Consider the following 19,406-nt stretch of genomic DNA (forward strand, 5'->3'; position numbering starts at 1 on the left):
CAGAGGTAGTAGAAAAGAAAGGACACCGGGGAAGTGGACCTTTTTAAAAATTAATTTAAAACTTTCCTATTGGCTAGCATGCAGCAATCATTCACAGGACACCCGAACCATTCCCCTGTGGAGAAATGACCTTGCGCAAGTTAATTCTCCTGAAATCTGTTTCCCAGCAGTAATTTTCCATCGAGGTTTTTTCTTGGGTCACTAACATTCCCTCCTTTCATTCTTTCCCACTTCATTCTTCACCCATTTCTGAACACGCAAACATACTGGTGACTCTTAGTTGTAAGAACAACCACAGTTGCGGATTTCCGATAATTACTCTTTTATCTCCGCCTCATGCCTCGTTGAGAAGCACGGCTCTTACAGCGATCGCTAATTGTTCTGAAGTCATCACATCCTAGCGAGTCATGAAGCTCCCTGAAGTCCCATCTCAGCATCAGCCTCTGGCCACCTCATGGGCACGAACCAGGGCCTGTTCAGAGGGAAAGGGAGAGTCTGGAAGGCACAGAGATCTTCCCCACCTCAGTTAGGGTCTACTGGGCATGTAAGGTCCCTCCCAGGTCCTGGGTGCTGGTCCTTTCATCTAAGACAAGAAAGTGATCATAGACAGGAAATGATAGATTCCAAAAGCATCCTAAGGTCAGGGGAGATGGCTCTGGGGTTAAAGCATTTGCTGCAGAAGCCAAAAAAACAGAGATCCAATCCCCAGAAATCCACATGAGTCAATGTTGGATTCTTGGGGCAGCCCAACTAAAACTCCAGTCTTGGAAGGGATCCCAGGACAAGCTGGCTAATAAGATTAGGCATCTCAGGAAGCTCTTGGTCTGACTGAGAGACCCTGCCTCAGCAAATAAGGTGGGAGAGTGATGGGTAATGATTGGATTTTGTGCTTCCATATCCACGTACACAACACACAAACACAAACATACACCAATGGGGGGAGGGGGTACCAAGGAGTCCAATACTCCCTAAAACACAGAACTCCCCTAAGTGTTTAGATGTATCAACCCAAGTGACACTCCGGTAATGTGGGAATCAGTATCTTTTCGTTATAGACTGAGAAACTGAATCACCAAGGGTTACCCAACTGAAGACAGCAATGTCAAAGCCCAAGCCAGCACACTGGGCTGTAGAGCCTCTGCTTCACTCCATTACATTTGTGTGTCTTCTACTCAGTTATATGGTTCTACAGAGTGAAGCTTTCCTCTTCACTACACACACACACACACACACACACACACACACACACACACACACACACACCTATTCTTTCTCTTCATTGTGTTTGGGGGATGGGGTGTCCATGCAGAGAACATCGGATACCAGGCTCTATCAGTCTCTGCCTTCTCTAGAGACAGGGTCTCCCGCTGAAACTGGAGCTAGGCTCTCAGCCAGCAATCCCCAACAATCATCCTGCTTCCACTCCCCACAGCACCAAGGCCACAATCACGCATGCCTAGTTTTTCACTTGGGTGTTAAGGTTTTGAACTCAAGTCTTCATGATTGTGTAGAAAGCCCTCTTACCCACTGAGCCATCTCTCTAATCCATTCCCCAAAATGCACACACACACACACACACACACACACACACACACACACACACACACACACTTTTAAATTTTTCTTCAATTTCAAGTGGACTGGGTGTTTTGCCTGCATGTGTCTGTTCATATGTATACGCAGTTCCTGCAGAGGTCAGAAGAGGGTGTTGGATCCTCTGGAGTTACAGGCAATTGTGAGCTACCATATGGGTGCTGAGAATTGAACACAGGGCCTCTGGAGGAGCAGCCAGTATTTTTAATCACTGTGCATTCTAGCTCCAAGACATATACTCTTTATAACAAACTAAAAAAAAAAATAGAAATTGAAACAACATGAGTCTGGCCAAAAGGTGTAACAGAACAGAAGTCATAGCCAGGGCCATGAGGGAAGAGTGTACTTGGCCAAAGTCAGGAACAAAACTACTTTTGCCACTGATCTCTTGGGTCTCCAGAACAAAGGATCTTTGGTAGCTTGTGTGGTCTTCTAGGCTTTCAGGCTTGTTTTCTTCCACTGACTTCACCCAAGGCTGTGGAGCAAGGGAAGTAAGAGAAGTCAAGAGTCCGAGCTACCTTCAACATCCATGACACCACCTCGGTTCTCCTTAAACTTCACATGGATTTTCCCCCATAGGGAAGCACAGTGGTTAGTAGGTTTCAAGTTCTGATGTTTAAAATCCTGAGAGAGTATTATAAACTCTTCCTCTGGAAAGTAAGGGCCAGGTAATGGGAGACCTTCACCTAAGGATGCTTACCTCAAGCATGAGGTCCTGTGTTCAAATCCCCAGCACCCACTCAAAAAGACAATAAATGCCACCTATACCCCTAGTGCTGGGGAAGCAGGGATGGTAGGCTCACTGTGCCTTGCTAGCTCCCAGCCTAGTTCCTGGTTCAGCGAGAGACCTTTGTCCACAGGGAATAAGGTGGAGAGTCTTAGAGTGACAAAGCAGACATTCCTCTGGCCTCCGCACATATGCATGTGCCACACATGAACTCACACACAAAGATAAGGCTACCCTACCTGAACTTTAAGTATTCTGTGTTCCTTACTAACTATATGTCTTATATGTGTAGGCCAAATCATTTCATATTACAGTCATGTACCGGGATATCACACTGTACCACATGCTTATGCAGAATGGCATGTCCATTGAGAACACCATGTGCTTTTGTGCGAGGTAAAATACGCGTTATGTGTCCCTTGCCGTGATGAGATATCAACCCGTCTCTACAGAAAATTGCAAATGAGGTGCAAGAAACCAAGCAGTGGGAGATCAAGCTCTTCCACCTGGCCTGGGAGCGCAGGCCTGTGATCTCAGCTGCCCTATTACCTGAGGCAAGAGGATTTGCAAGGAAAAAGATGGTTTGGGAGGCAACCTGATAGTCAAAGGCTTGCCCAGCTTGTGTGAGACCCTAGGTTCACTTCCCAAGACTAAAAGACTAAATCAGTATTTTTCACAGCTAATGATGTAGCTTAGTAATAGGACATTTACCCAGTATGTGTAAGGTCCTGACTAACAAGTGAAAACAGAAAAGAAAAAAACAGAAGGGGGGATAAAGAAGGGAGATTGGACACAAGGGATGGGAGGGGAAGGGAGAGGGAATGAGACAGAGAGGAAAGGGAAGGGGATTAAGCTTTACCCAACAATAACAACTCCTATGGTTATTGCTGCCACTAAACCTGTCTGTACTTTTATTGTAAATACATGTAGTAATAAATACCAGAAGGGATATTTACAAATAAAATCAATGTTCCATGAGAAGGCCTGAAAACTCACAGCCACACAGCAGCCCTTCTTATTGGTTGTCAAACTAGTGTCTTGCAAAACTTGTATCTGTTCAAGGACGTGAGCGCCCGAGGCACTTGGGCATCTTCCCAGACTATGCCTGACAAAATCCTGCCTAACAAGATGCTACCCTATCTTACCAGTGCCATGTGTAGGGAGTTGTTTAGGCTCCAAGGCAGCCTGGGATGACAGAAAGCCGTCCCAAGTACTGGAGCAACTCTACCCCCATTTACTCTCTTTCGTCACCATGAATCTCTCTTCTGTTGCTCAGGATACAGGGGAAAGCATCAGGTCCTGCACCAGTACCATGCACTGGTGACACAGAGTACAGGCTACAGCAGAGAAAATACTCAGAGGCTGCAAAGACACGAAGATTGGTTCCAGCACACAGATACCATAAAGGTAGATATTCAAGTCCCTTGTATGGATAGTGCCATAGGACAAATGACATGACCCAGTGAGTGAAGTTGATTGACAGCAGTCCTAAAGACCAGTCCAATTCTCAGAACCTGCATAGTGGAAGGAGAGAATCAGCTCCTACAAGTTGTCCTCCGACCTTCACACACATGCTACAGCATGCATGGTCCCATGTTCGTATACAAAATAATAAGTGTAATAACAATTTAAATACCATTAAATGTGTACAGTGAATGTATAGGCAGCTTTCAATGTACTTTTTTTTTCTTTTAAAAGACGTGGTCTCAGGTAGCCCAGGCCGACCTGAAACACCATAAGTAACTGAAACGATTTTGAATTTCTAATCCTCTGCCCCCACCTCCCAGTGCCGGGATGAAGTGTGAGCCTCCCATATAGAGTTGTATGCCGCGCTAGGGGAAAACGCAGGGCTCCACGTGTGTTAGACAAGCAATCACCAGCCAAGCTACACCCCCAGTCCTTTTGAACAGCTTTTAAATTGCATTTTTACTTATTTATTTATTTATTTATTTATTTATGTGTGTGTCTCTGTCTGTCTGTCTGTCTGCGTGTGTGCCATAGGTACTAGGGCCTGAAGAGGCTAGAAAGTGGGGTTGGATTCCCCTGGATCTGGTGTTGCTGATGGCTGTGAAAGTCCAAATTCAAGTCCTGTGCAAAAGCAGCAAGCACTCTAAACTGCCGAGCTGTCCCTCCTGCCTCCCTTCTTGGAATTACCTGTGAGTTGTTTATAACACCTAGTCAAATGTCAATGGTATAGAAGGCTGTGCTCTATCACTAATGGGATATTGAGGAAGAACAAGTAACTCTGTGAGACTTTTGGTTTATATCAAACAGCTCAAGATCGAATTCATCATCTTGTGCCACTTGATACCACTGAGGTGTGTATGTGTGTGTGTGTGTGTGTGTGTGTGTGTGTGTGTCCTTCATCCCCTCTGACTCTTATACCCCTACACCTCCTCTTATTCCTTACTTTGAGGCAGGGTCCAGAGTGACATTGAACATGTGATCCTCCTGCCTCAGTCTCTCAAGTAGCTGGAATTGATGACCTGTGCAGCCAGCTCAGATGTCAACTTTTTCCCAAATTTTTTCTCTTTTCAAAATATATTATTATCATTATCATTATCATTATCATTATCATTATCATTATCATTATATTGGTGTGTGTTCACACACATGTGTGCTCTTGTATTTGGGAGTAAGGTGTGCATGTGGAGGTCAGAGGACAACTTTCAGGAGTGAGTTCTCTCCTTCTACAATGGAAGCCCTGGGGAATTGAACTTCTGTCCTCAAGCTTGGCAGCAAGTACCCTCGCCATTTAAACCACTCACTGGTCCTTCCCCAATTCTTTCAATGAGCAGTTAGTGGGATCCACTGGTGCAGAATCCCATAAATCGAGTGGGCTTCTGTACGCCATAACATGATTATGCCAGGCGAACAACACACCCATCTCCTTATCTGCTTTCGCTCGACAGTGCAATGCTTTAGTATACATTGTCCGTGAGTTGTGCAACAAGTCACTGTAGTGTGCTCCTCCTAGCTCACTGTGGCTTTCAGATAAAGTTTCAGGATACTACTGTTGGCTACGATTGTGAATATCAATCACTTCCTGACATCAAGCCACTAACGATGAATATTAAATATGACACGAGGTGGAATTTGATTCTACCAACCCACAATCTACAACGTGGGCCTCAGTCTGGCTTCTGTCGCTGGGCATATTTTCATGGATCAAAGCCTCAGTCCCACCCCCAATCCTCCTGAACTTTGAGGCAGGTTCTCACTACATAGCCCTAAAACTATCAGGATGCACGAGACCCCTCCCTCTGTAAGGTTATGTACGTGGTAAGGACTCTAGGAAGGGACGTTCTCCGACCTGTCAAGCTGCCTGCAGGTCATTCAGAAAGCTTTGGGATTGCAGTCTTCACGCTCTGTCTTCCAGACTGGGATGCGCTCTGAGTCATTCACTCTCCTATAAGTAACACTTTATCTGCACTCCTGTAAGTAACCCAAATAAACTCATTGTCTCACCAAGTTCAATTCTCTATCTAGGGTGAATAAGTGTTCGAGGAAGTGTCACACAATAGCCTCTCACCACTCAGACTCACTGACTAACACCAACATCCTCTTACACTTTGATCCCTAGCCACGTGAAAACAAGCATGGAGCTCCAAGGCCACCAAGCTCTCTCCGCTGCTTCTCTCCTCACTGACATCCCTCTGCAGTGGCTGCCTCCCTCACCGTGCTCATCCCCAAAACACCCCATTGCTCTGCGACTTCAAGCAGGCAGCAATCCTTGGAGCCTTTATACAAGACTTTCTCTCACCCAACAATCATCCAATACCTTATTAGTGTGATAACTCAATTGAGGTAGTCGATGAGCTATTATTCTGGCCCATAGTGATAAATCCTTCACTCTCATGGCTCCTGACACATACGCCTGTGTCTCATTAGAGGACTCCCTCCTGAGATCTCAGCAAGGCTGGGTTAGGGAGACGTTAGCAAAGACCCCTCCCTGTCACTCTTCACTGCAAGACCTCACTAAGGCAAGCACACTCAGCCACCTGCTTTTTCTTTCTAGATGCTTACATGTTTATCTCCTAGGGAACGGCTCAGGCTACTCCCTTACAGGGGACAGCCTGTCTAGACGCCCTGCTGTCCTACACACCATTCAGTCCTGACTTCGGGCCACGTCTTCCTCATCCCACACTCAAGCATTTTCCTGGTAACTTGACATCAGCCGAAAGAGTATTTATACAAAAGAAATTGCCCAATGCTACGAACGGACATCATTATTATTTGACTTGCTTTTCGTGGTTTGATTTCGTTCGTTGTGTGTGTTGCTCTAATCTCTCTATATACCTTTTTTGTATTGTCTTTTGTTTGTTTCGTCTTCTGTTCTTGCTTTTGTTTCGTTTAGGACAGGATCTCATTATGTAGCCCTCCATGTCCTGGAACTCACTCTGTAGAACAGGCTGGTCTTAAACTCAGAGACCCACCTGCCTCTGCCTCCCCAGTGCTGGGATTGAAGGCATATCCACCACTCTCTGGCAGGATAGGTTTCTCAGTGGAAATTTCTGGACCTAGTCCTAGAGAACTGTGACTGAAAGCAACAGAATGAATGGGGAAAAAGACTGGAGAGAAACCCCAGCATGGTGGTGACCGGCTGCATGCCTGCAACATGAAAATATAGAGAAGGAGGAATCACGGTGTGCCTCCAATGTGCAGAAAGCCAGCTTCAAGCCCTGCTCTGTGTGTGCCTCCCATGGCAGCCAGAGAAAGCAGCCAGAGTCACCTTAATTTTACATATGGGAAGCTTGGCTTGGTAGGAGTAGCCTGTGTTGATGGCAAGGCAGAAATAATGATTCTCCCTCCCCCTCTTCCTCTCCCTCTCCCTCTCCCTCTCCCTCCCCCTCTCCCCCCTCATATTGTTTGATGTGGAAAAGTGACTGAAGGAGTGCTATTGGTGATCTGGGGACCAATAAATCTACTTCTAGGAACTTTGCCTTCAGAGAACTCTTAGGAGCAAGTGAGATGGCTCAGCCGGTAAAGGCACTCACTTGCTGCCAAACCTGATGGCCTAAGTGAGATTCCTAAGGACCCTCATGACAGAAGGAGAGAACTGACTCCCAGGAGTTGTGGCATACGCACACCCTCATACACACACACACACACACACACACACACACACACGTGCAAATAAATAAGTGTGCACATTATCTTAATTCTGTAAGAAAGCAAAGATACTCAATCTCGGGTTTAAGGAGGCGTGTGTTGAAGTTGCCCGTGGCATCTTTTACTTGTCATGGAGAAAAACAAGAAACTCCTGAAACATCCATCAGCAGAGGAATAACTAAACGAATTCCTGACACCCACTTAATGAGATATTGTGCAGTTCACAGGGCCTGGAGGTTGCTCTCGTACTGAAACGACCAGGGTAGAAAGGCTGGGAAAGCTGTGCTGCTGTGGATTGGACAGGCTTGAAAACACTGGTGCGAGACTCAAAGCAGCCATAGCTCCAGCAGCGGCTCCTCACAAAGGGGCACTCGAAATCAATGCAAGTGTGCATTCGCCAAGAGAGGCGAGCCGTGCACGCACAACTTCCCGGTTCATAATCTGAAAAGTTGCACTAGAAACGACCCAAATACCTATCAGTGAGAAATCAGGTAAGAAAGTGTGTTCTCTCCACAGGGTGCAGTACATAGAAAGCATCCATCCTCACGGAGAACCACCACCACCAGAGGTACAAAAACCGGTTTGAGAAGGAGAAAGAATAACCCTACTCTTTATATGTCTTTACCTGTGCTCAGGTACACAGGTGTATACACAATATGTACAGATAAAAACATGTGTACAGACATATATAGATGTAGAGGACAGAAATGGATATGTATAACAGACTTATGTAGGTAGAGTGTGAAATAGGTTGATAGATTGATTGCTAGGTGATGGATGGATGTATAGATAGATAGATAGATAGATAGATAGATAGATAGATAGATAGATAGATACATAGATAGATACATAGATAGATAGATAGACAGACAGACAGACAGACAGACAGACAGACAGATAGATAGATAGATAGATAGATAGATAGATAGATAGATAGATAACCAGCTGAAATTTCATGGTGGGACAATGAGAAAAAATATCATAAATGCCCTGTTGTTGGAGGCCAGCTATAGCAGTGTGTTGAGCAATCAAAAGGAGGAGATGTGGGGATTGGTGACGAATGTAAAACAAATACAAACACACACACACACACACACACAATCACACACACAATCACATACACAATCACACACACACAATCACACACACACACACACAATCACACACACACATTTGGTAAATAAATCAATGCTCCAACAACTTTATTTTTCCTCTCCTATAATTTATACCCCCCAGGAAAATTTCTCACGCAGTATAAAAACTACAATGTAATTATATTCTATTTTAAGTGAATGCTTACAGTAAGTACAAATGAAATACTGCATGTTTCCCAATACCCCTACATGATTAAATGTTTTACATATTACAGATAAAAAACAAATTATTCCCAAAGACCTACAAACTTTCATTTTTAAGTAACTTGTTATAGATTAACAAAGCGTAAGCAAGCAAGGTTTTTTCCTCAGTCAGTTCTCTTACTGGCAGTCTGCAATTTTCGATTACAAAAAAAGGATCGACTATTTTATTATTTTTCTCAAAAAGTAATCTTATAAAAAATCTTAAAAGAATCACAAATCTAAACTTTCATATAAAAAAAGCAGTCATTTCTTCTTTAAATCCTCAGAGTACACAGCTACCCGTCTGTTAACAATTTTCCATTAAATCATAGAATCAGGAAGCTGAGGGCATAAATGGATATTGTTCTTATTCCCTGACTTCAGGGAGTCCCTCACTCAACTCTCAGGAGTGTGCCTTTCTGAAATTTAAATTGTGTCCCAAGAATTTTTACATCAAAGCCACTAACAAAAACATCTTAACACAACTATACTAACAATCTGCATCCCTAAATTCTTTCTAAGGGTGGTGGTTGAATAGTTATTAATCTGCTCCAGCCACAATGATTGATAAATCACTATTATTCTAAGTGCCAATGACACTGCCCATCAGGCTGGCAAGATGGCATGGTAGGTAAAGGCACTTGCTCCCAAGCCTAACCCCCTGAGTTCTATCCCTGAGACCTGCACAGTGGGAAAAGAACCAATTCCCAAAACTTGTCCCCTGACCTCCACTCATTCACAGCACATACACACATGTACACAGTGTAGATAAATAAATGTAATAAAAAGTGACTGAATTTTAAGAATAAAATTTACAAGAGAGTGTATTATGAGATCTCTTATGTGAAATGCCAGAACCAGAAAAAAAAATGAATTCTAGTGTTTTCTATTAGGGTAGGGTTTGGGGAATTGTAGAGAAAATGTTGGGTCTAGTGCCTGGGGAATCCCAAAACAAACAGAAGTGGGTGAACAGAGATATTACAATTGTGAGAACCAAAACAAAATGTGTGTTTCGGTAGGCCACTCTTAGAAATGGAATGAACATACGTGAACCTACACAAACACTTGTCCATAAATGTCCATAACATTGCACATGAATATGTGTGGTGTGCATCAGCCAAAGGCAAGAATTCTCTAAATGAGCCTCATCAGATAGGTTTCACTCAGCAGAATAGTGTTCAATGTTGAAGGCAATAGAGACGGAGGCAAGCCACAGTGTCGAGGAATTTCAAAGACACTGTGCTAAGTGAAAGAAGCCAGACCCAGAGGACTATGCACTGTGCATCAATTTCTGTAAAATATCCAGAAAGGGGGGATGGAGAGATGGCTCAGTCATGAGAAACTGAGTTCCAATTCCCAGCACCCGTATAAAATGCAGAGCACAGCAGGACACATTTATAATCCTAGCCACGGAGGGGTGAAGACAGGTGCATATCAGGCACTTGCGAGCCAATCGGTCTAACTGAATCAGTGAGCTTGAAGTTCAGCGAGAGGCCATGGCTCATAAACTGAAGTGAAACACAAGAGAGGAAAATAACCAACACTGACTCTGGTTTCCACACGTGTGAATGCATGTGCATGCACTCTTACATGTACCATGTCACATATACAGAAAAGGGTGGGTGGACAAGATGGCTCAGTGGGTCAAGGAGCTTACCTCGAATGACTTGAGTTTGGTCCCTTGGACCAAAAGATGAGTTCTATACACATGCTGTGGTATGGGGTGTGGTATGCAATTAATAAACAAATACAAATGTAGTAAAAATTACTTTAAAACGCAGGGCTGGGAGATGCCTCAGTGAATCAGAGATTTTCATAAGCGAGCGTGAGGATCTAAATTCAGATCACCACAACCCATGTAAAAAGCCGTATGGGGCCACATGCCCAGGCTTAAAATCCTAGCCCTGGTATAGGCAGCAGGATTTCTGGGAATTGCTGGCTGCAAGCCTAGTTCCTGGTTCAGTGAGAGAGCCTGCTTGTCTTTGTAAGGCAGTGAGCATACTCTAGAGTGCTCCATGGTGAAGAGTCCCTGGTACTACTCTACAACGGTATTAAAGCCAGCAAACTGGGCATGCCAAGCAGAAGAGGAGAGTAGTATGAGTTTATCTCATGAAACCCGTCAACAGAAAAGTAATCAAAACAAGACACTGGGAAAGAACGGAGAGGAGAGAATAAGAGAAAGAGAGGAGAACTGAGGAGGGGCCATGAAGTACCATGGAGTCAGCTGGACTGGACAATTCTGGGTTTGAATGCCAAGTGTTGGCTGGGTGGCCTTGAGCTGCCACCTATTTGCACAGCCGTAAACCTCAGCTTCAAAATGGGAGGGACAATGCTAAGGTCTCCTAAAGAGGACTCCTGAGGACTCCTGAGGACTGGAGGTCATGAGAAAGTAAAGCAGCTGCTGTTATCTGCCTGATAGAGAGAGGAATGAAGGATAGAGATCACGCATTAATAACGAGCTGAGCTGAACCTGGGGCGGCGAGCAGAGGGGCCTTGATTTGTTTCCTTCGGATGTTCTACCTCCAAGAACAAGTGGCGATGTGGTGGGGGTGGTGTTGGCTGAGCCACGCCTTCATTCATTCATTCATTCATTCATTCATTCCATGGGCGTTTGACTCTGTTTCCACACCTGCCGCAGAGGGGTGTGGCTCTCTTGTCACGAGGTTTCTTGAGTGAAAAAAAAAAAACAAAACAAACTTTCGGACAATAAAGGGACAGAGTTTGCACTGCTCCAGTCACAGACAGGATCTCAGAAGAAACTTCTGAGTCTGTCCTTTCTCAGAGAGCAACACGTGGCTCTAACTCCTCCTGAGTGACAGCGCTGCATCATCCATCAACAGCTTGGAGTCAGACAAGCCAGGGCCTGACCCAAGGAGAAGGAGCGCACCGGTGAGGGCTTTGCGGTCACTTACTGCGTGTTCTCTCTCTCTCTCTCTCTCTCTCTCTCTCTCTCTCTCTCTCTCTCTCTCTCTCTCTCTCTGTCCCTCTCTCTCTCTTCCCGCCTCCCCTCCCTCTCTCTTTCTGCCATCCCTCCCTCTTTTCCCCTTCCCCTTTTCTATTCTGACAGAGTTGAAGGAATTTCCCTCTGTTCTAACAAATCCCTACAAAGGCCTTTCCTCATCTGTTCATTTGTGTATTTGTTTGCTCAACACGTTCTCCTCAACACCTGCTTCTCCACCCACACTGTCAGCCTCGATGGAGGCACAGATAAAGGCCTCAGGCTTGCTTTGGTCCTGAAAACTGAGCTCAGCTACCAGTTCGACTGTGGGAGTAAGAACCTGGAAACCCGGCTACTTCCTCTTCTTGTCATTTTCTTCTTTCTAATCTGAGAGATCTAATACTTTACATCGTATGTAAAGCCTGGGATGCTCGTTGTAAAGTTTATTTTTACTTGTCTGTACATCTGTCTTACACTCTTCTTCAGATGCATGTAATTGTGAAGATGATTAAAGCGATATTCAGTGAGTAGCTTGTAGAAACACACGCATTGCTGTAATGCAAGTGTGAACAGGCAGAGGAGGGTGTGGCACATCCAGGAGGCCAGTAGGGATCATGAAGCCTGCCTTACTTCGCCTTTACCACTGAAGTACCTACTGCTGTTCCCAGATCCTGCCTTTCCAGACGCAAAAACAGAATCTGAGAGAGAGAGAGAGAGAGAGACAGAGACAGAGACAGAGACAGAGACAGAGACAGAGACAGAGACAGAGAGACAGAGAGAGGCTTAAGTTCTTGGGGGTTCCGGGGGTGGGCCTGGGGTCTGCTATGTCTGAGTTCAGAGCTGGGCTCTTGTCACTTCCATAGTCTCCATATTTGGATCTCGTCAAGTGTGTGTGTGTGTGTGTGTGTGTGTGTGTGTGTGTGTGTGTGTGTGTGTGCATTTTCATAGGAAAGAAAGTTAATGTCCATGTCTGTCATAGAACTACATAAGGGCCAGAAGAAGGACTACCTAATGTAATGTCTTCCCAGTGATTAATCCATAAGAAGCCCTCAGGAAACATATGCTTGGTCAGTGAAGGAGTAGAGAGTTAGATGCAAGTAGGTGGATGGATAGACGTATGGACAGTCAAGATATGGATGGTTGTTTTATAGGTCAGTGGCTGGAAGATTGTTTGATGGCTGAAAGGAGAATATCTAAAGGGATAATTGGATAGTTGGATATTAAAGTGCATGGATGTGTGAATGGATGGATGGATGGGTGGGTGGATAGATGAATGGATAGATGGATAGATGGTTGGATCGGTGGGTGGATGGATGGATGGATAGATGGATGGATGTGTGGGTGGGTGGATGGGTGGGTGGGTAGATGAATGGATAGATGGACAGATGGTTGAATCAGTGGGTGGATGGATAGATGGGTGGGTGGGTGGATAGATGAATGGATAGATGGATAGATGGTTGGATCAGTGGGTGGATGGGTGGGTGGATAGATGGATGGGTGGGTGGGTGGATGGGTGGGTGGGTAGATGAATGGATAGATGGACAGATGGTTGGATCGGTGGGTGGATGGATGGATGGGTGGGTGGATGGGTGGGTGGATAGATGGATGGATGGGTGGGTGGGTGGATGGGTGGGTGGGTAGATGAATGGATAGATGGACAGATGGTTGGATCGGTGGGTGGATGGATGGATGGGTGGATGGATGGATGGGTGGATAGATGAATGGATAGATGGATAGATGGGTGGATGGGTGGGTGGGTGGATGGATGGGTGGATAGATGAATGGGTGGATGGGTAGGTAGATGGATGAATGGGTGAGTGGATGGATGAATAACTTTAAGACGTGATAAATGGTAAATAAGTGGATGGATAGACACATGGTTGAATGGCCAGTATATGTAAGGATTGGTAACTGAGTAAAAGTATGTGCAATGAAGAGAAGGCATAGCAGACATTATGTCATTCCAAACATAAGAAGCATTCCAGTCTCATACAGGAGTGTGAGGAAAGGCCCAGGACATGCCAGACATCCTTCAGGTTAGCCAGGGTGCAAGACAGGACTCAGGGAGAAGGATGAAGACTCCGGGCAGATGCTCAGTCTCAAGGCAGACAAGGAGAGATAGATTGCCCTCCTCAGATGAGAAACCACAAGTATGAAGCCAGCCCTTGCTTTGATGGAATTCTCAATTTAAGCTAACCCTGAACCTCTTCAGCCAGACATCCCTCGGTATAATAGAGGAGTATGTAAGTAAGCCATTTGCCATGATCCTAGGGGGGACCCAAACACAGGCAAGTAAGTAAGTGTTCTGGAGGAGGAGAAAAAGGGGGTTCAAGAAATGCCATTTTCCTCCTCTCTCTTTCTTTCTCTCTCTCTTTCTTTCTTTCTGTTGTTGTCATTGTTGGGTTTTGTCTTTTGTTTTTTGGTTTTTTTGTTTGTTTTTTGTTTTTCAAGGCAAGGTTTCTCTGTATAGCCTTGGCTGTCCTGGAACTTGTTCTGTAGATCAGGCTACCTTCGAACTCATAGAGATCCTCCTGCCTCTGTCTCCTGTATGCTGGGATTCAAAGGTATGTGCCACCCCCAGCAAGAGATGTCATTTTTAATGGGCCTAGAATAACATGGGTGGAAGACTCTACTGTATTGTAACTATAGAGAGAACATACTCTAGGGGACTTTCAGTTCTAGGTTTGACCATACAGTAACTTTCCTACGCAGTCTCAAAAGTCGGAGATAGACAATTCTGCCACCTTGCCCCACTAGCCTTCCTTTGGAGACTTTCTACCTGTGTTCTCTTGACCTCCAGGGCAAGACAAAGGTGCTGGAAGCCAGACATGGACTCAGAGACGATTAATCCCCAGCCCTTGCAGGAGGTGGGTGAGGGTACAGAGTGCATGGGAAGGGGGGAAAAACAAATGTTGCAGAAAGACTAGAAAGGACGACAAAAATAGACCTAGAAATGGAAAGCAACTTGGAAAAGGAGGGAAGGATCCCAGAACATCTGTCTCCAAGAGCTAGGCTCTTATCACTTTATTCCTTACTCAACTGCCGTTCTTCACAAAAGAAATTCTGACCACAATACCGTCCTTTCTCACATGGTATAAGACAGGATCCCAGTCATGGCTGTAGACATTCTGAGACCTCTGCAAGTAAGCAAGAAATGGAGAAGTCCACAGAGCACCATGAATCTCTTGGCAACTTGTCCAGAGGATCTGCCAACCCCAACACCAGGCCTCACTGTGCTGTGTTTTCTTCTTCCTCTGTCTTCTTCCTTAGGAGAGATACGATATGTCGGGTGCCCGCCTGGCCCTGACGCTGTGTGTCACCAAAGCCCGGGAGGGTTCTGAGGTAGATATGGATGCCCTAGAACGCATGTTCCAGTACCTAAAATTTGAAAGCACCATGAAGAGGGATCCTACTGCTCAGGTACTGAGCAGCCGGCTCCAGGTCAGGAGGGAAGCGGGCCGGACAAGAAGGGTAGGGTTTGAGACACCTCTCTAATCCTGCTCATTCCTCTTCCTCCAAGCAATTTCTGGATGATATGGATGAATTTCAGCAGACCATAGAGAATTGGAAAGAGCCTGTCAGCTGTGCCTTCGTGGTACTCATGGCACACGGCGAGGAAGGCTTCCTCAAGGGAGAAGACGGGAATATGGTCAGACTGGAAGACCTTTTTGAGGTCTTGAACAACAAGAACTGCAAGGCCCTGAGAGGCAAGCCAAAAGTGTATATCATCCAGGCCTGCAGAGGAGGTGGGGACTGGGATACTCTATCCTTGGTCTTCAGGGCTGAACTCACTATGTATCCCAAGCTGACCTGAAACTCATAATGTAATCCAAGGTGGCCTCGAATTTATGATCTTCCTGCCTTGGTTTCCCAAGTGCTGACATTATGCAGCACCATGCTCGTGTATTATTATGATTTATTTTATTTTAGGTGTGTGTGTCTGTCTGTCTGTCTGTGTATGTGCGTGTGTGTCTGTGTATGTGTGTGTCTATGTGTGTGTCTGTGTGTTTGTGTGTGTGTCTGTGTGGTGTGTGTGTGTGTCTGTGTGTTTGTGTCTGTGTATGTGTGTGTGTGTGTCTGTGTCTGTGTCTGTGTGTCTGTGTGTGTGTCTGTGTCTGTGTCTGTGTCTGTGTGTCTGTGTGTTTGTGTGTGTGTGTGTCTGTGTCTGTGTCTGTGTGTCTGTGTGTTTGTGTCTGTGTATGTGTGTGTCTGTGTGTCTGTGTGTGGTGTGTGTCTGTGTGTCTGTGTATGTGTGTGTCTGTGTGTCTGTGTCTGTGTGTGTGTCTGTGTCTGTGTGTTTGTGTCTGTGTCTGTGTGTGTGTCTGTGTGTGTGTGTGTGTGTGTGTGTGTGTGTGTATGACTGCAAATAACTGAGACAGCCACAAAAGGGTGAAGCTCCCTGGAGCTGAAGGTACAGGGTCTCCCTGGCCCTGGGAATGAATCTTTGGCCCTCTGCAAAAGCAGTAAATGCTCTTAACTACTAAGCCATCTCTCTAGCCCAGAGTTTGTGCTTTTCCATCCAGCCCAGTGCAAGACTCCAAGCCTCAGCTGAACCTGGCGTGCGACCAGACTGCTCTACAACATTCCTTTGGTCCTGTTTTCCTTCCTGACTTTTTTCTTTTCCTCCCCCTGGTTTTAGAGCACAGAGACCCCGGTGAGGAACTACCTGGAGATGAACTTGCTGTGATCAAGAAGAAAAACCCCCCAACTATCCCAACATATACGGATATGATCCATATCTACTCCACGGTAGAGGGTATGAGCTCTCAGATGTCCTGGGGGGAGGCCTATGCTCCTCCCCTGCCCGCAAACAGCACCCATGATCCCTGAACTTCCCCTTCAGGAAGGGACCCTCTTCTGGGGTCCCCTCCACTCTCTGAAGACTCTCCAAACTCAATTTTCTGACCTTCCCAGGGTTCCTCTCCTATAGACATGACCAGAAAGGCTCTGGCTTCATCCAGACCCTGACGGATGTGTTCATTCATAAAAAAGGATCCATCACAGAGCTGTTAGAAGAGGTGAGCCAGATGAGACATCTGGGAACCCCACCCAGGCCGAGCCCTCCCAACCTTTCCCTGTGCTCTCATCTCCATGTACATATCGGACTCCCGAGCCCCCTGTGTGTGGGAGATTTCCGTTGTTGTTTTTTTCCATGTTCATGTATTTGTGTGTGGTATGCATCTGTATAGGCACGTGTATGTGAGGATGGATGGGTGCGTGTGCACATTCGTACATGCAGAGGCCCAGAGAGTCTATCAAAATCGCTGAGCTACTAATTCAGGAGAGTTGTGAAAGGCGACATCCCTATGTCACCTCTCTCAAACAGTTGTTACAGGCATGACGGGAACAAGTACACATGTAGACACACACCAACTAGCTAACCAATGAGTGCATAGAAACTATGGAACACCAGAGGACAATTAAGGTCTTGAGACATGGAGACCAACCTGCCTTTCCCTGCAAACTCATCCCCATGCTCGCCTGACATCAGCCTCCCTGGCAGGCCAGTCCCCGTAGCTGACCACATCTATTTTGCAGATCACCCGACTTATGGCAAACACAGAGGTGATGCAGGAGGGAAAACCAAGGAAAGTGAACCCCGAAATCCAAAGCACCCTCCGGAAGAAGCTCTATCTGCAATAAAAGGAAAGGCAGTGACGGCCTTCCTGCAGCCGCTTTCTCGGTCGCCACCAGTCTTCAAAGATAGTTCCTGGATTCTTCATTCATCACAGCCCTTCATCTGTATCAGTTTCAGAGCAAGCCAGGCAACCAGAGCACATTGACGCCACCTTCCTCTGCCTGGACTCCCTGACTCTGTTAATGCAGCCTCGCATGGTCTTCCTATAGCTACCTTTCGGCTCTTTTGCCTCACCAAGCCTTCCTTTTCCTCCAACGACTCAACTGAAAATGGTCATTCCTATTTCAGAGGTAGTAGCTTTCTGAACAATTTCTAGAAACTTCCAATAACCAATTAAGGTCACCACTGTGGAATCTGGGCAGTAGGCTGGAAGAGAGACCAGCCATGTTGGCTTTACGGTCATTATGAGTCACAACTTAAGACGGGTCTCTTCTTTCTGGTCTCTCTTCTCAGGCTTTCCCAGCTTCCTCCTTTTCTTGTTCTTTGCCTGGGATTCTTTCTATAGCTCATACACCCCTCACTTCCCTCTAGCTGACTTTGAAATGGCTTTCGCATCCGTCTCTCTTCTCTTCCCCGGACCCTCAAGGCTCGGCCTGAATGATCTCAACTCTGCCACAGCCAGAATTCTTCCTCCTCTCTCTGCATAACCTGTGGGGGAATTCTCTCTGAAACACGCTGAAAGATACAATGAGCCCCGAGACCAAAGCTAAACGACATCATATTCTTGTTTCTCATGCTTGGTGTACAATTCATCATTGTAAGGAAATCAGGGCAGGACATACAACAGCTAGTGACAATAAATATTCTTACTCAAAATCAAAGGACTGGAGCATGAAACAATCACACCAAAACCCCCAGAGGACTTGAGTAGCCCTTCCTGCAGTCCAGCTAGTAACTTTCTTATTCCAAAAGGTTTACCCCAGTAAAGAAGATACCATGATAATGGTGCTGGCCTCTGGTGATCTCAGCAGCTTCTTCAGCCCAAGCATGGTGAACACACACAAATCCTTAGTCAAATTATCTATAAATAGTTTTATTTGTTCCTGACAGAGTCTTTGCTTCTCTCCAAAACCCCACGAGCTAGGCCTCAATGATCCCAAAACAACCTATGAGTTCTGTTTCCAGAATTTAATGGCTTTTCCAGTCCACTATACCTAAAGCTTTCAAATTCCTCCCACAAAACATGTCCAAATCATAAAAGCCACATGGTCAGGTCTATCACAGCAGTGACCCTACTTCCTTGGTATCAATTCCTACGAAAGAGGTGTCTCTGGAAGCCTAGAGGAGACACAAAGAGCACTAATATTTAGAGACCAAAGGCAAGCCCTACATCTGTGGTTTTTGATGTGTTTTTTTTTATATTTTTATGACTCCATCCAATCTGCCCTCAGATAAATTCATCTCCTTTTCTATGAAATTGTTCTCCCAGAAATGCTAGCATCCTCTCTCTCTCCCCTCTGCCTCTGTGTCTTTTGCCCAATAGACCGATTCTCCAAGCTTAGGTCTCCCACATGCCTGCCTCTTCTCTTTTTCCCTTTTTCCAGTGCCTCCCCCTCACCACTGACTCCACTCCTAATGTTCTTTTTAGCTTATGCTGCGGTCTCTTCCATGATGAAATGCTGTAATTACTTTTGTCAGATGTCAACCTTTGATTGGTGTAATGAGAATTCAGTAAACATCTGTTGAATTTTGCCAGAACTATGTTAGACTCTTTGCTCTGAGACTTACTTGGGGGTAAAATAGAAGGAGTTATGAGTTTGCTTCCTTTTTCCCAATGGCTATCTGTGTGTGACTCTATCATGAACAAAGTATCAAGACCCTTATCCTGACTCTGATGTACGAGTAGATGTTAGGATTTATAAAATTACAGGTTACATTTCTATACCAGATGGCTATATGCTACATGTTTTCCAAGAGAGTATCTGAGCATGCCTTGTCAAAGCTACATGCTGAAGACAACCTTGGTCCATGACCTGCAGGCTATGTTTCCTTTGTACATTGAATGATCCTCTCACAGGGGTTACATGTCAGATAACCTGTATACCAGATGTTTACATTATT

General features: G+C 45.5%; 1 protein-coding gene across 4 annotated transcripts; it reads left to right on the forward strand.

Moving 5' to 3' along the window:
- The first annotated feature begins 11,506 nt into the window (after nucleotides 1-11,506).
- Casp14 (caspase 14) lies at nucleotides 11,507-19,043 on the forward strand. Of its 4 annotated transcripts, none has more exon segments than NM_001191776.2 (7): nucleotides 11,507-11,658; nucleotides 14,508-14,574; nucleotides 14,978-15,127; nucleotides 15,228-15,453; nucleotides 16,347-16,463; nucleotides 16,622-16,725; nucleotides 17,246-19,039. In NM_001191776.2, coding segments are annotated over 6 exon segments (741 nt in total). In that variant the 5' UTR covers nucleotides 11,507-11,658; nucleotides 14,508-14,535; the 3' UTR covers nucleotides 17,351-19,039.
- Nucleotides 19,044-19,406: the final 363 nt, after the last annotated feature.

Source organism: Rattus norvegicus, chromosome 7 (assembly GCF_021556685.1).
Source record: "Rattus norvegicus strain SHRSP/BbbUtx chromosome 7, alternate assembly SHRSP_T2T, whole genome shotgun sequence".
NCBI classification, from domain to species: Eukaryota; Metazoa; Chordata; class Mammalia; order Rodentia; family Muridae; genus Rattus; species Rattus norvegicus.

What these genes read in the sequence shown, in the direction of transcription:
- Casp14 (XM_087556188.1), top strand. Translation starts at nt 14,536, where the DNA reads ATGGACTCAGAGACGATTAATCCCCAGCCCTTGCAGGAG. An exon ending in TATCTACTCCACGGTAGAGG is followed by an intron (nt 16,464 to 16,621) that starts GTATGAGCTCTC and finishes TGACCTTCCCAG; the next exon opens with GGTTCCTCTCCTATAGACAT. An exon ending in TCACAGAGCTGTTAGAAGAG is followed by an intron (nt 16,726 to 17,245) that starts GTGAGCCAGATG and finishes TCTATTTTGCAG; the next exon opens with ATCACCCGACTTATGGCAAA.